The sequence below is a fragment of the Sceloporus occidentalis genome, unplaced genomic scaffold, assembly GCF_023333645.1.
Source record: "Sceloporus occidentalis isolate IW3139 unplaced genomic scaffold, rSceOcc1.0.p SCAF_4, whole genome shotgun sequence".
In the NCBI taxonomy this organism is placed as follows: Eukaryota; Metazoa; Chordata; class Lepidosauria; order Squamata; family Phrynosomatidae; genus Sceloporus; species Sceloporus occidentalis.
The window spans coordinates 192594989-192611182 of record NW_028316984.1 but is presented as its reverse complement, the minus strand read 5'-3'; the positions used below and the strand labels follow the sequence as shown (position 1 = coordinate 192611182).

The 16194-nt window shown below is 39.6% G+C and overlaps 1 protein-coding gene across 8 annotated transcripts in view; it reads left to right on the top strand.

Moving 5' to 3' along the window:
• SYNE2 (spectrin repeat containing nuclear envelope protein 2) overlaps window positions 1-16194 on the top strand; it is a 348063-nt gene that overhangs the window by 182405 nt on the left and 149464 nt on the right. For 7 of the 8 annotated variants that reach the window (XM_089522735.1, XM_089522729.1, XM_089522734.1 and 4 more), the window contains 7 exons: window positions 288-425; window positions 4418-4603; window positions 5551-5676; window positions 7413-7595; window positions 8629-8760; window positions 12576-12758; window positions 14598-14672. In XM_089522735.1, coding sequence (XP_089378861.1) covers window positions 288-425; window positions 4418-4603; window positions 5551-5676; window positions 7413-7595; window positions 8629-8760; window positions 12576-12758; window positions 14598-14672 — 1023 coding nt within the window. The remainder of the gene's footprint in view (window positions 1-287; window positions 426-4417; window positions 4604-5550; window positions 5677-7412; window positions 7596-8628; window positions 8761-12575; window positions 12759-14597; window positions 14673-16194) is intronic. The other variant, XM_089522733.1, reaches the window with a different exon arrangement.

Here is a 16194-nt window from a genome sequence, read left to right as displayed (position 1 = left end):
CCATCTGTCAGGTATGCATTGATTGAGAGTTCCTGCATGGCAGGGCATTGGACTGGATGGCTCTTGTGGTCTTTTCCATCTCTATGATCCTATGATTCTGCGTTTGCCAAATAGTAAACTGGGTATTGAAGTCATCATCAATAGGTTATTTTTAGCACAGATGCTACTGGCAAGCTATTTTTTCTTATCTGTTATGAGAATATATTTGCAGCAACTTGTATTAATAGCAGAACCCTCTGCGTTAAACTGATGTGACAGTAATATGTAATTTGTGTTTCATGTTAAAGGCAACTAGCAAGATGGAAGAATGTGATGAACTGCTGAAGAGTACCCATGTTTGGCTTGAAAACACCAGTCATTTGCTCACAGGGGAATGCAACAGTGACTCTGCAAAATCTTTGAATAAACATGCCAGTGCGCTCCAAGTAAGTGGATCTGTCACTTTGCAATATCAGGAGCCCAGTTTATATGGTTTTAATACATGTGCAGGCCTTGAACCAATTATATTCTGCACTGTAAGCAGCAAAGACACAGTGCAAAAAGCTTCAATGAGTGGCCAGTGGCCCAGAAGAATGGATGGTAGTGTGTATAGTTCCATTCTCCTTGCAAGATGGATGGGAAAGAGTGTCTTCATCTACAGTTTGTACAATAATAATGCAACTCCGTCCCTGCCTATTTCATATAATATGCATCCAAATGAGTTCAACTAGACTTACCAGTACTCCTGGTTAGGTGATACAGCATTGCAACCTAAATGCCCATTTTATTGGAAAGCTTGTGCTATTGTCAAAATGTGATATATTTTGTCATATTGGTGTTCCTGTGTTTTTTGTAATGTATAGCATGTTTAACATTTGAAGTATTTATAGATGTTATAGGTTTATTGTGAAATGAAGAGAGTGATGGGAGGCATAGTACTTGGTGCTGCCTCAAAAATGTTTGTGGCCTCATGCAGGAATGTGCAGATGAGTGGAAGAGGAAACTTCTCACTTTCTGTTGGTGGGAAACAGAAAGTAGAGTTGAGAACATGGCTGGGCGATTAAAGGGGGCATGTAAAAATGGGTTGGGATGTTTTAATTAGTAAGTGAATTAAGATGAAGTCCACAAAAATTGGGGCAGGACATTGTTAATTTTATGCCAGTGTTGGGGAATGAAGCCACTTCTGTCTGCAGATGTTCTCCTGTTAATACCCAAGGTTTTTCCGGAATAAAGTTTTTACTGTTTGCAACACTAAACTCCTGGAGAAAACAGCAGTTCTTGACAGCTATGCTAATTCATATATGGATTAGAGCCTGAGAAAATTACATATTTGGATTACAAGTCTGAAAATCCTGCAGCCGCCATGACTAATTGCTTGGTTGATGTTTTAAAAAGCCGATTTCCAGTCTCTGATCTACATTTGTATTTACATCTGCATCCAGTCTGCACATGTAGTCCCAGTTCAGATTGAAAACCACATGGTGAACCCTACTTTCCTGTGCCGGTGTCGCTTGGTGGACTGGTCAGGTAGCTGCAAGGTGGACCTAAAATAGGAAGCAAGACTAGTTCAGGATACTTTGCTGCCTAAGACAAAGTTGCAAATCGTAATGCCTTCCCTTTGCAAGTCATGGAGCATGACAGCAAGCCTATGTTAGGAACAATGTCTCTTTAAGACAGTGAAAAATAGTTTGTATGGCTGTAAATGAGAAGTAACACCAGGTTTTAACCCTTAGCCATTATCCACTGTATATAAGTGTTCTAATATCCAAGGCAAGTGTGGGTTGAAGATAGTGGTTTGGAGAGAGTAGATTGGTGTGGTTGTTGTTGAAGTAGATTGTATATCAGACAGTGCATGTTGGAGAGAGTTATAGGAGAGTTTGTATATAACTTGTACATATTGACACAAACAATAAATGCCTCCAAGGACTTTTGGATGAATCCAATTGTGTCTGTGTATCATTCCAGGTTGGTCAGTGCAATATTGGCAAAATACTACTAACTGAGTTTATACTTCTGCACTCTGCTGTGTAAATAGCTACTGTTGAGGTCAAGCACCTCAAACAGTGCTGCTAGTTGGCTTCTGTAGTGGTCCTAGATTTTGTTTTTGTCACTGCATGCCTGCGGGACATAGAAGAGAGCAAACAGCCAAATCTAATTAGGCATGTAAGAGAGGCATGGAGCCAGTGTGGTCTTGTGGTTTGAACATTGGACTAAGACACTGGGAGAAGAGAGGTTGAATCCCTGCTGACCGTAGAAACCACTGGGTTACCTTGGGCAAGTCACACACTCTCAGACTCAGAGGAAGACATTGGCAAACTGCTCTGTACATATCTTGTCAAGCAAACCCCGTAATAGGGCTGCCTTGGGGTCTTGAAGGCATGCAACAACAAAAACAACAACTGAGACAACCTTGCAATTGATAGGATTCAAATATATATCTGTGTTAGTCTGGAAAATCAGTATGCAAAGAAATCTTGTAGCACCTTTGAGACTAACTGAGGAAAGGGTTGTAGCATGAGCTTTTGTAGACTTGAGCCTATTTCCTCAGATGCATCTGAGGAGCTAAGGCCCTGTACAGGCCGTCCTGAAAGGCCAGCCTGGAGGCAGAGTTGGGGCATTGCGTCCAGATGATGCATGCCCTGACTCTGTCCCCATGGTGCCATGACTGCATGCACTGCTCCACATGGCACACGGCTATGACGCCCTTTTGAAGGCACAAAAAGGCTGAATTGGGGCCGAGGCATGAGGTTGCCGCAGCCCCGATCAGCTAGGAAAGGGGTGGTGTCCCTAAGTCACATTTCTGAAGACTCATGCTGCCAGCTTTTTTCTCTCTGTTAGTCTCAAAGATGCTACAAGATCCCTTTGTATACTAATCTTGTAATTGGAAGTGGGAATTGCAATGGAAATGCAAAACATGTTGATGTGGTGGGGTGACAAGTATCATCTGGTGATGATACTTGTCACCCTGGTGGCGCAGTGGTTAAATGCCTGTACTGCAGCCATTCACTCAAAACCACAAGGTTGCGAGTTCAAGACCAGCAAAAGGGCCCAAGCTGGACTCAGGCTTGCATCCTTCCGAGGTCGCTAAAATGAGTAGCCAGACTGTTGGGGGCAAATTAGCTTACTTGCTAATTAGCTTACTTGCTGTTCACCGCTATGATCTTTGGAATAGCGGTATATAAATAAAACAAATTATTATTATTATTATTATTATTATTATCTTAATGATGTTTGTAAAAAGTACATCAAAGATAGGAGACAGATTAATCATATATAAGCAGTAAAACATATTTAGAAGAGAAAAGTGTCTGGCTTTGGTAGAGAAACAGTAAAATGTTGTCACAAAGCAAGCAGGAGGAATCTTAAGTTAAATATATAGCTGTGATGAAAACTCTTGCTTTAATATATGTAGTGTGCCAATAAACTACTCTCTGTGTTCAAACCACTTCTGATGAATTGGGATTTGTGGAATTATCCACATTCAGCTGTTTGTCTTTCCTTTTCCCCTCTTTTATTTTATTTCAAAGATTCATTCATTTATTATATTTATACATTTGTCAGCTTTCAGTCATCATACTTTCTAATACATAATCTTATCCTAACCTGTCTCTTCTTTTCTTTATGGATTTCATTCTGTTTCTTCTTGTATATACAATGTTTTCTAATAGAGTTTTCTTCTTCTCCTTTTTTTCTTTATAGTCTCATTTCATCCATCTTCTTTTCTATTTTTCCTCTTTCCTCTTCTTTCTGTTTCTTCTTCTACGGTCTCTTTAACCATTATTTCATTCTATTTTATCCATCATTTATATATGTAAAATAAAGTTTGTCTTTCCAATATTCCTTTAATTTATGTTTGTTTAAGAGCTGAGAAACATATGATTAAATGAAATGAACATTTTCATACAGTATTTCAATAGAATCCAAACTTGTTAATAGCTATGTCCTGATTGTCAGCCCTGTATGTCATAAATTTCAGTGTCCCCTATTGCTGTTTTGAATATATGGCAGCTCAATTTTGCCTACTAAAAAAACAGTAATTAAACATTTTCATGGTAGCCAGAACAAAACTGTCACAGTGGTTCATGGTATGACCATCCCTTATAGGAAGCCCACATGGCAAGTGTTAAAAGCATGTTTACTTAAAACACACAGGATTTGTAGCAGTAGCTTCCAGTGTAATCCAGTGTGATGTGTTTGTATATTACTCTTTTGGAAAGACCACACTCACACACAAAAAATCACTGCCTGTACAAATCCCTGCCCTTTGAAATGCATTTTGAAATCAGAAACCTCTCAGGTCCTAATATGTTCGTCTGAGTTAATTTAAGAGTCATCTGAAGTTTCAGAAATTAAAGAATTACTTTTTGGGGGCATAGAAGTATCTCTCTATGCATAGAAGACACATCTTTTAATTTCACTTTTTCTTCCTCTCTCCAAGATGGCATTTGAAGATTCAGAACAAAAGCAAAGCATTCTCAGTGCTATTTACCCAGAACTGGAGGAGTTGTCTACATTAGTTGAAACTGGTGGTATGGTAAAAGAGCTGAATAATGTAAATGAGCAAGTGAAAGCCTTACAGCAAAAGATAATGGAGATTCTTCCACATGTCCAGCATTTGGCTGATGTAAGTCTTGACTGTCTAAAGATAAAATGCTTAATTTTATAAGTTGTAGATATATCCTCTTTTTGAGTATAATTATCATGATTTATCACTGTCATGATTTAGCATTATCAAAGTCCATGCTGTTTTACAAAGTTCAGAAGGGCAGGTCCCTGCCCAGAAGAGCTTAGTTTGAAATTCAACAAGGAAGAAAGAACAGAGAAATGGTAGGTGGACAAAATATAGGCCGTTACTTCAATTAACCTTATACAGAGCTTGGAGAAGTGGCTTCTGCAGCTTCTGGAATCCCCAACCAGCATGGTCATTATTCCAAGTAACTCTTCCAAGCTCTGCATTTAGGCTTGCTTACAGAATGCAGTAACTCTTGTTACAAATGGAAAAGAAGAGTGATTGAGGGGAAGGAACACAAAATACATCAAACAGATAAAGCTCTATGTTTTATGATAGAAACAAGGAATATTGCCTAATGCATCTCTTGGATGAGATGTTTGTGGCAGGACGAACAGGAACTAAAATCAAGAGTAGAAGAATTTATTTTCTACTGTCTCTTTTGAAAAGGCACTCAGCTTCAAAAAGAGGAGTGAAACATTTATACTATTCTCCCAGGGAACCATCATTGTTCCCCGGCATCCAGTATGATCTAGCTATTTATGCTTTTATTCTTTAGGCTAAGCTTCTAGCCTAAGCCTAGTTCTCCCAAACTAACAAGAAAGATAAAAAGAATGGTTGGTGACATTGGGGGGGGGGGGGGGGGAGAGGCGCAGTGGTTACAACTGACTGGTTGGTTGATGTATAGCCTTTAAAATTTGGAAGAATAAAGATGAGGTTTTTGAGCCTCTGGCTGCCACAGGGGCATAGGGTTTATTTCCATTGGTGGTCTTTTCTGTTTCTTGTTAACAGTCTTTCATGGACAATTTAATAATACTTGTGAGTGTTTTTTAAAAATGTAGGAGGTGGAAGCTATTGAATCTGAAGTAAAAACAATGGAGAAAGATGTAGACAAAATTAAGACCATCTTGTCCCCTTCAGAAGACACACTCCATTTTTCTCCTCAGGAACATCTTAAACATGGCCAGGTAAGTTAATCTGTTGTTGTTTTTAAAGAGACTTAATTAATTGACAGAGGAAGCTGACTTAAATTAAGATGGATAAGTCCTGCTCACTGTTACTTACTGTGACTGGCATCAGCACATCATGATCTCAGACACAATATCTGCTGCCTAATTCTTAACAAGGTCTCAAGTTTAGTCTTTGACACCTCCAGTGCAGAGTTGCCCCTTTGATGGCTGGGGCTTTCATGTCAATGAATCTGCTCCGGGTTTTAGTTTGAACGTTATAAAAGGAGTATTCAAGGTGCTCAGCCTATTGGGGGGATAGCACTTTAGATGACATCTTTAAAGTTTTCACAAAAAGCCAGAGCGGACTTATGGCTTCAGCTCCCTGGATAACCTCATTAAATATTAGAGTGGATTCACCACCCCATTGATGGCCATTGGTGGTAGCAGGAATTAAACATACTGTATTGTTATAACTCATCTTCTGGAGTCTGGGATTCAAGAGAGCAGAGGAGGCAGACTGCAGGAATCTGCAGCTCCATAAAGGCTGTTACATCAGAGAAACTAATTAATTAGGCCCCAGGTATTGTTGAGCTAACTGACCATCAATCTCACAGCAGCTCCTCTGTGTCTTTGTTGTTTCTATCCATCTTATTTGGTTGACTTATGGAACTGTGGTGCTCGTGTTTCTTTGCCCTTAGATTGGCTATGCTTTGACAACTTCTATTTATTCCTTTTTCGTTCTTGTATCTGGATTTCTGGCTTGTTTACTCAACAACCTAACAACCACCCTCTTCTCTTTCTCTTCATCTTACTGGATAACCTGTGAACTGACTGAATTCACTGCTCAACCACACTCGCATCCAGGATACTTGCTGACTCGAGCATAGGACACTTATACTTTCTACACGCAGAATATGTGCTATGAGATTGAGCTACAGCATGTAGCTGTAACTCAGGGTGGACAAAATGCAGACTGGAGCCACATGTGTCCCTCAGGCTGTTTTTGTGACCCCCAGGGATATACAAATTTCACCCCAAAATGCCCCTAGGGGATACTTAGGCCATTTTTACTGTACGTCTGAGTCACTCCCAGGCCAATTTAGGCCCAGGAGAGACTGTTTTTAAAAACAGGAATTAACTACTGCTTGTTCTTGTTGTTTAAAAAGTCCTCTCCTAGGTGTAAAATCACAGCAAAAATGCCACCATGACTCCTGAAGGGCACTGAGGGCAAAACATTTTTTTTTTTTTAGGTGTGGTGTGGTGGTGGTGGTGAGATGTAATCCAGGGTTTTCTGTGGGGGACTAATGTGGCTCCTGCCTCACACAGTTGCACAGCCTTGATGAGTCAGTTGCTTTTAAGAACAGATGGGATCCTGTTCACCCTTCAGGACATCTGAGCCAAAGCGGTTGTACTTTAGCATTAAAGTTAAAGCAACCAGTTTCCTCCTCTTACAAATTGCCTCCAATGACTTGGGGAAGCAAGACATCTGGGTCTTGCCACTTGAGTCTCTGGATGAACCTTCCACTCTCAGCACTTTACAGTTGTTTTAATCCTTTCTGTCTCTCAAGTTCATGTCAGTGTAAGTATTCCTTTTTACTGAATATGTGTCAGTATTGGCAGAGATCAGTAGTTATGTAGTTAGCTTTCCTCCTTTTCTGTTAAAATTTTGCACTTATTTTATACACTTACATACTTTCTTTTCCTTCTCATTCAATTGTTTAATCTTTTTATTGGTCCTGTATCTTTGGATTTAGGTTATTCTGGCCCACATCAGTCCCATGCAGAAGGCACTTGTGGAGATACAATCCTATAAAGAAAACCTTAGGTTACCAAACATCAAGATGCAACCTCTCTGTGTGTTCCAAAGAGCAAAACAACTCCTGAAAGAATTGAAGAGATTAGAAAGAATTACCAAGGAACAAAACATGCTGCTTGAGGTAAAAACAACCGACATAGACACTGGAATAATTTGTAAATACAGTATTCATAGAAAACACGTTATTTCATCATTTCCTGATGGTTGAACAAGAATGTGGCCGAATGAAGACAAGACACATGGTTGACAAATCTTTTATCTTGGCTTTAGTTGACTATTTAACTCAGAGGGGGAAACACTGAAAGTGGCTGTAGTGTGTAAATCCTAACATGTGGAAACATTGTCATCAAAGATTATTGTTAGGCAGAGTTTAGAAAAATTACTTCAGTTCCAGAAAACCTTGAGTCAACATGGCTATTAGATGGTGTACTGCTGACACAGCCTATACAAAGCAGAGTAGAAAGAAACTATGTCCTGTGCAGGTATTGACTTACCTTACCGGTGGAGCTAAATTGGGATGAATGTTGTGGTGGCGGATGTAATCCCCATGTCTAATATCCCTGATCCTCTCTCCAGTTAGTACAGTGGGGTGGAGAAACTGCACACCATGGATAGCATGTATCCCTTGACCCCTAAAGCCCCCCTAAATATCCCACAACAATTGACAGTGGAAATTGTTCAAAAGTGGTTAGTCAACATTCATGGGTGTAGCTCTGGAACAATTCTAGACTGAAGAAAATAGGCCCCAAATGACCAAAAATGGAAAGTGGTTTTATTTTTATTTTTTTTACCATTGCTCAGTGTTGTATTGTCTACTTTGGGACAACTCCTGGGTGGACAACTCCTGGGCCCTGCATCCTTTTAAGTGACCAGTTTTATTTTCCAGTGTTGTATGTTGATGGCAAAAGTGCAAATTTTACTTGCAAACCTCCAGTCCTCAGAAAATATGGCTAAATTGTTTAACTTGGTATAAAACAGTTGCCTATGTTCATTCAACAGAAGCTACAACTTTCTCAAACTACAATGATTTCCTTCATTAGCTGAATCATCTTTTACTTGTGTGGGCTGAACAGTTGTAGGTGTTTGATGGTTTGTTAGATTATGGGTCCCACTCTTTACTTTTAAAAGGCTAATGGTAATTATTGGTTTTGTAGCCAATTGTGAAAGAGGTTGAAGAAAGCGAGCAAGAAATAGACTTTCTGAAACAGCTCCTGTTCCCAAAGAGTGATTTGGGTGAATCGTCCGCAGAATTCCTGTGGCCTGGGGAGCCTAGATCCCAAAAAGAGGTGAGGGTTACAACTCTTTGACCAAGATCCTGCATCAAAGAAACAGAATGTGAAATGCACAATTTCAGTACTCTGGTCATCAGCATGGGCAGTGACGAATGCACAATATACTTTTGCATGTGCAGTGTACAGTGGTGCCACGTGCAGAATGCCACTGCATGTTCAAGTTTGTTTCCACAATCTTCAACTCAGTATTGATGTTACACCATGGCCAAGAAAGTGCAACCACATATCTAAGTCACCAACAAGATGTCAACCTTCACTCCATCATTCCTCAGTACCAGGACTTGATCTTTAGCAGAGACATCCTTCAGTCTGGCATATTAAAATTAAGCCAAATAATAAAAGGACAACCTGTCTGTGAGATTAACTATTACCCATTATACATGGGAAATACACGTATAATTGGTCGTCCTTTTGTTACCTATTATTATAAACTAATGCTTTAGTCTCATCTCTCAATCCCAGCAACCTCTGAAAGTTCAGTGTCGTCACTTATTATTTTCACCTTGATCATCCGCTTAGAATACCATTTTTATTATGAATGAATGAATGAATGAATCTTTATTTGTATACCGCTATTCCCATGATCACAGCGGTTTACAACAGTAATAAAAACATACCGAAACTACAAAATCCGATAGAAAGAAATCCCCCCCCCCCCACATTAAACAATACAGTACAGCAATAAAATATCCATCATTCAATCACAGTTAAAACAGTTAAAAACCAAATCACCAATTACATCCAATACAATACAGCAACACAAGGGGAGAAGAATGGAATTAGGGAACATGGGGGAAAGCTTGACGAAAGAGGTGAGTCTTTAGATTTTTCCTGAAAGACTCCAGGGAGGGGGCTGAGCGGAGCTCATCAGGCAGAGAGTTCCAGGTCTGCGGGGCCGAAGCAGAAAAAGCCCTATGTGCAGACACCACATATCTCATATCAGGGACTCTCAAAAGTTGTTTCCCGCCTGACCTGAGAGTGCGGGGCGGATTATATGGAGAGAGGCGGTCCTCCAAGTACCCTGGGCCCAAGCCATTTAGGGCTTTATAGGTAAAAACCAACACCTTGTATTGCGCCCGGAAGCGGATTGGCAGCCAATGAAGATCTTTCAATACCGGTGTTATATGGCTGGCTCTGGAGTTGTCAGTGACCAGCCTAGCTGCCATATTCTGGACCAATTGTAGCTTCCGAGTTTGGTACAAGGGTTGCCCCATGTAGAGTGCTTTACAGAAGTCGAGTCGAGAGGTTACCAGTGCATGTACCACTGTTTCAAGGTCCCCCCGGCCCAGGAAGGGTCGCAGCTGGCGTATCAGCCGAAGCTGATAACAGGCACTTCTAACTGTCACATCCACCTGAGAAATCAGGTGAAGCGACGAGTCCAGAAGCACACCCAGACTGCGAACTGTGTCCTTCACGGGGAGCGTGACCCCATTTAGGACAGGTGGAAAAATTTCCATCCCCGGACCAGGGGAACCTATCACAAGTACTTCCGTTTTCTCTGGATTCAGGCTGAGTCTATTTTCCCTCATCCAGCCCATTACCGACTCCAGACAGGCATTGAGCGGAGAGATGCCATCCCTAGTCAATGCATCAGTCGGAGACACAGAGAAGACTATTTGGGTGTCATCAGCGTACTGATAACACCGCGCCCCGTGTCTCCGGATGATCTCTCCCAGCAGCTTCATGTAAATGTTAAATAGCATAGGGGACAAGATCGCTCCCTGAGGGACCCCAGATGTAAGGGCCCTCTTATTGGAGCGACAGTCCCCCAGCTCCACCATCTGGAATCTACCCGAGAGGTAGGAACGGAACCACTGCTGACTTATGAGCTGTCTTGGGTCCCATATGTGGAGAAAGAGGAGATATACATTAAATAAAGGAATAAATATTACGGGACACAGTTTGTGACTTTCTAATTTTTGGCAAAACACTTCTAATACTTGTGTAGTACCTCATAGTATGCAGGGCTTGTCTCTGAATAGCTTTGGTTTCCTTAGAGATCCAGTTAGAACTAGTTGTGAAAAGCTGATCTACTTAATAAAGTAACTAAGTTGTTTCATACCTATTTACTTGCAGGTGGTGGTATATCTTTAAGCACCATAAAGTTATGGCCTTTACCGTATGCATTCTTGTGTTTTAAAAACAAGGAAAATAACTGAGATTTGTGACACTGTAAAGCAGTGGTTCCCAACCTTTTCTATGTCCCACAGCCCTGGGAGATGTTTGGTTAATGTTCACACCCCCTACAAAATTAATATCACATTTGAAGATAAAGAAGTTTAGTTTTTAATTTTTAAATTGCACATTGAACCATATGCAATACTGTGGGTGAACAAATTGAACCTTTTTTTTTAAAAAAAGAGAAGCTTTTAATTCAGTGCATAAAAGCTCAATCTAAATTGAGCAATTAGATTCTAATTTAATCAGGAAAAATAATCTAAACTATTGTAAATTGTAAAGTTCTCTCCTTTTGATTAAATAAACAATGGGACTGTTATCTATGAAACACAACCACCTACTACCACTTCTGAAGGCACACTGGGAACTGACTGAGTGATGACTTGTGACTTGCCTCTCAAGGACACAAAGCACTCTTTGTCACTCATCCTGAAATTCCCTCTCATACCCCCTGAGGGTGCAAGCATCCCAGGTTGGGAACCTCTGCTATAAAAGAAAGGTAGAAATTTCCAAAGAACCCCACTAGACTTCTGAGTGTGTATCCTTAGGATTCCAGTGCATGGGTGCACTTATTTGGACAAAATGACTGTGTTCTTCAATGGGCAGATGCATAGTTGTTAATACTTGTCTGTGTGGGCTGTTTCACATGTTCTCCATGGGGCTCTGAGAGATCCTTTGCCATGCCAGGCTCCCATTGTGCAGGGGCTCACCAATTAGATAGAAGAGACCCATGTCATCAGTGTTGCTGCCCATGTAATTCATCTTTATACACATACTACAGCCATTTGTAATCATATCATGAGGACCCATCTCCCTCTTAGTTACATGTGTGTGAGAGTACATGAAAGAGCTCTATATTAAGCAAGAGATAGAATATTTATCAGTATGGAAAAGGGAGCGCAAATGTTTAAAACTGTAAAGGTGGAACAGCCAGGAAGTAATTTGGTCATGCAACCGTGAGAATGCTTTCAGTGTTCCAAATTGCATTACCTTTAGTAGCATTTCCTACAGCATGTGTAACATAAAACCCCAATTAGAGTATATAGCACCCAGATTGTGATTGTGTTTGTGTTGATTGACACCTACCTACACATTCTTTATTTATAATTAGTTCATTGGAGATGGTCGCCTCTATTTTCCTGACATATTTTGGGCTTTTCCTGTTAAAAAAAAAATTCAGGCAGCTCCTACTGCTTTCCCATGTTAGTCCTATGTGGCATAAAAAGCATCTTTCTTTGGGAAGTGATATTGTGTTAGTTAGCCTCTCTTGATTAGTAATATGAATTAACTACATTCTGTCTGTTACATGAAGAACTCCTGGCCACTAGGAGTTCCTCAGCCCTAACTGGCCCAGCAAGCATCCAAAGTGGTATTTATTACTGAGTCCTGATAATTTCCTTCTAAACTATGGCTGGCCCTACATGCATCCATCAGGTGTTGCTTTCCATGCTGAGATCCTTACTCAAGGTCTCAGTAGCACTGAGGAATTACTTTGGATCAAAGAAGAAAGCCAATGGAAACCAGGCAGATAGTGTTTCAGTAAGATGCCATATAGTCTGTTTGCCATTTCCCTACCATGTCTGTCCTAACCCACCTGAAAAATGTCACATTTGAACTTTATTTTTCTTTAGGGTGTGGAGATGGAAGAGATAAAACAACAAATTACCATACTGTGCCAGAAGAAAGAGGACATTTTGATGGCTATGAAGAACTCCTTGACGGAGCTTCACCAACAGCAAAAGGACCCTGAACTGGAGGATAACATTTTGGAATCACAAGAACCAGAGGAAAGTGGAGGTGGTGCTGAATGGCAGGTAGGGAACAGTGAATCTGTGAATCTGCTCACTTTCTTTTCACCTGATTCCAGGCAATATTCTTTAAGGCCACACAAAAATCCATACAGCTTGAGTCTCCCTTATCCAGAATCTAAAATCCACCAAAAACCAAAACTTTTTTCATGAGAGGCTAGCTAGTGACACCTTTGCTTTATGATAGTCCAGTATACACAGAATTTGTTTCATGCATAAAATTATAACATATATTGTTTAAAATTACCTTAAGGCTATGTGTATAAGGTGTATATGAAATGTAAGTTGATTTCCTGTTTAGACTTGGGTCCCGTCTCCAAGATAACTCATTATTTATGTATATGCAGTACAGGTATTCCACAATCCAAAAATATCTGAAATTGAAACACTTCTGATTCTGAGCGTTTAAGATAAGAGACTCAACCTGTAGTGCATTTTCTGTTTATTTTCTAAAGGATGCATTAATATGCATTTTTCCTGATGTATGCATTTTTGGAAGTGTTATCCTTTTATTCATTGAGTTAATACGGTGAATGTAGTTTTGTGCCTAATTCTGAGTAATAATTAATTTTTGCAAACACTTCCCCTAATGTATAGATTTACCATGTATTTTTAAAACAAATCTGTATTGCAAAAATCCATGGAAATGTGAAATTTGATTCACACACAGTTCAGTTCAATTAGTGATTAGTGAAATGTGGAAAGATGTAGACAGTCACTCCTCCCCTCCCTCCCTTTTTTGGCGTGGACTGTTTGTTATCAGAGACAAAGAGCTGCCATTAAAAATGGAACCCCGGTGTTGATTTACTCCTAATCTTTCACAGAACCCAGATTGCATCTATACTGCAGAATTATTGGAGTTTGACACCACTTTAACTGCTATTGTTTGGTGCTGTGGAATTTGTAGTTATGTGTGATATTTACCTTTCTCTTTCAGTTTGGTGAGGCACTAGAGTTCTCTGGCTGAGAATTCCAAAAACCCTTCCCTAAACTGTAAATCCCAGGATTCCATAAATTGTTGTCATAACAATTAAAATGGTATCATAGTGCTATAATTGTGTAGTGCCACAGGGCCCCAAGAATGGGCAAAGTGTGGCTTTCCAGATGTTGGACTGCAACTTCTAGCAGCCCTAGGTAGTTTCCTGTTAGTGAAGAATTCTGGAGTTTTGACAATACCCAAATGACAAACCATGAGCTACTATGTGATTAAATCTCTGCTGCTTTCATTGCTTGTAACCCAGTGACTATAAACCATATTTTAAGACATGTTGATTTCGGGGGGGGGGGGGGGGGGAGGAGAGAGAGAGAGAGAGAGAGAGAGAGAAATGTAATCTCATTGAAAAATACAGGACTTAGAAAATACTTAATTTATTTAAACTCTGTACTTATATATTTACTCATCATATATTCTCTCTTGTCTCTGTCTCTCTGTCTCTCTCTCTCTCTGTGTGTGTGTGTGTGTGTGTGTGTGTGTGTGTGTTTGTTCATGTATGTGCATGCCTAATAACTGGGACTCGGTCCGGTTCACAAAATTGAGGTGAAACCATAAAATACAAGCATGATAAAATAAAGTGTGATGTTTAAAAGAAATTTAAAATAAAACAAAAGCATGATAGCAGAGGACAACAGCAGTTGTGAAGTCTCTGAAAAGGGTCTGACAAGCACTGATGTGTTTTAAAAACTTTGACTTTCCCTTGGTTGGATTGTGACCACAAAATTTGTGTGGATAACTTGGTGCTTAGCACTTAATAGGACAGTGCCTGAACATTAAATTCTGAGCATGAAACGGAAGGTTCCTTTTCCTGCTACAAATAACTGGGGTGTATTTCTCTATGTACACTTTAGACAAAGAAACGAGGATCAGTGTCTCTTCTTCCTTCCTTGGTTGAAGAAGCTGAAGATAATTCATTCCACAATTCAGTAAGTACAATGTGGTGTATGATGGGGCTATGCATATAGAATTTTTTTTAATATTTTTTATTACACAAAAATATGATATATACAATATACAAATATGAATACCGAACAAATACAAATACAAACATATTACACAACAAAGCACGAATACATTAAACATACATGCTTATTCGTTACCGTTTAAAATTCTCTTCAAGTACTTCCAGCACCCATTATGGTACTTAGCTATCTTAACATATACTATATTCCACCACATCCAGCTTGAATTTCTTAGCTTTTGTTATCCTGCCTATCTATTCAAGGATAGAAGCAGAGTATAACTCATTTCAAGTTGGCATCTCTCAGAGTAATAAAGGCCTATAATCTAACTTCATCCAGAACAATCAATATATTGAGACGCCGTGCCATATCTATGGTATCTTAAGCCCACAATATATATCCAGACATTTCCATCTCTTATTTACTATCTTCATATCTTTGTTCCTCAAGCTCTCTGTCAACATATCCATTTCCTTAGCTTCTCTCAGTTTAATTAACCAAACATCTTCCTCAGGGATTTCCTTCCTTTTCCAATATTGTGCATAGATAATTCGACCCAATGTTACCATATAAAGAATTAAGAACGACATCTCTCTTATCCTCGGGTCATCCAGTATACAAATCATATTTAACAAAAAAATACGAGGATCCAATGGTATATCTACCTGGAGAATGTTTAGCATTAATCTATGTATATTCCCCCAAAACTTTCTGGCCATCTTACAATCCCACCAAAGGTGGAAAAAAGAGCCCTCCTGCTTCCCACATTTCCAGCAGGCGTTACTTGCAGTTTTATAGATTTTGTTAATCTTTACAGGCATCATATACCATCTGAAAAGCATTTTAGTATAATTATCCTTATAGTTTTGACAAACTGTAAATCTTTTTGTATCTTTCCAAGACTCCTCCCAGTGTTCTAAGTCAATAGGTCTCTGTAGGTCCTGTGACCACTTAACCATCAAGTGTTTGACAGTTTCATCCTCCAACTGTCTCTCTTTTAAGATTTTGTAATATTGTGAGAGATGCCCCTTCCCTTTATCCAACAGAACCTTATCCAGTTCATTATTTTCCTTATTGAAACCTTTCAACTTTAAGTCTACTCTAAATCTATCTGCAAGTTGGAAATACAAATACCAGTCAATTTCATGACTATCTACAATGATAGCTTCCCTCTGTTTCAATGACACAATATTATCAGGTCTCCAAAAGATCAGATCTTTATATGTCAGCCATGGATTCTTATAATCTCTCGTTCTTCTAAAGAGGGCTTCTTGAGTAGACACCCATTGAGGTAAGCCAGTATAGAAAATATCCTTAACCTTGTCCCAAACAAAAAGGAGGGCGTTCCTCAAAAAATGGTGTTTAAATCCCTTATGTTCTTTAACTTTGTCATACCAAAGATAGGCATGAATTCTAAACCTCAGATCTACACATTCCAAAGCCATCAGCCTTTCATTCTGTAACTTGACCCAGTTTTCAATCCAGC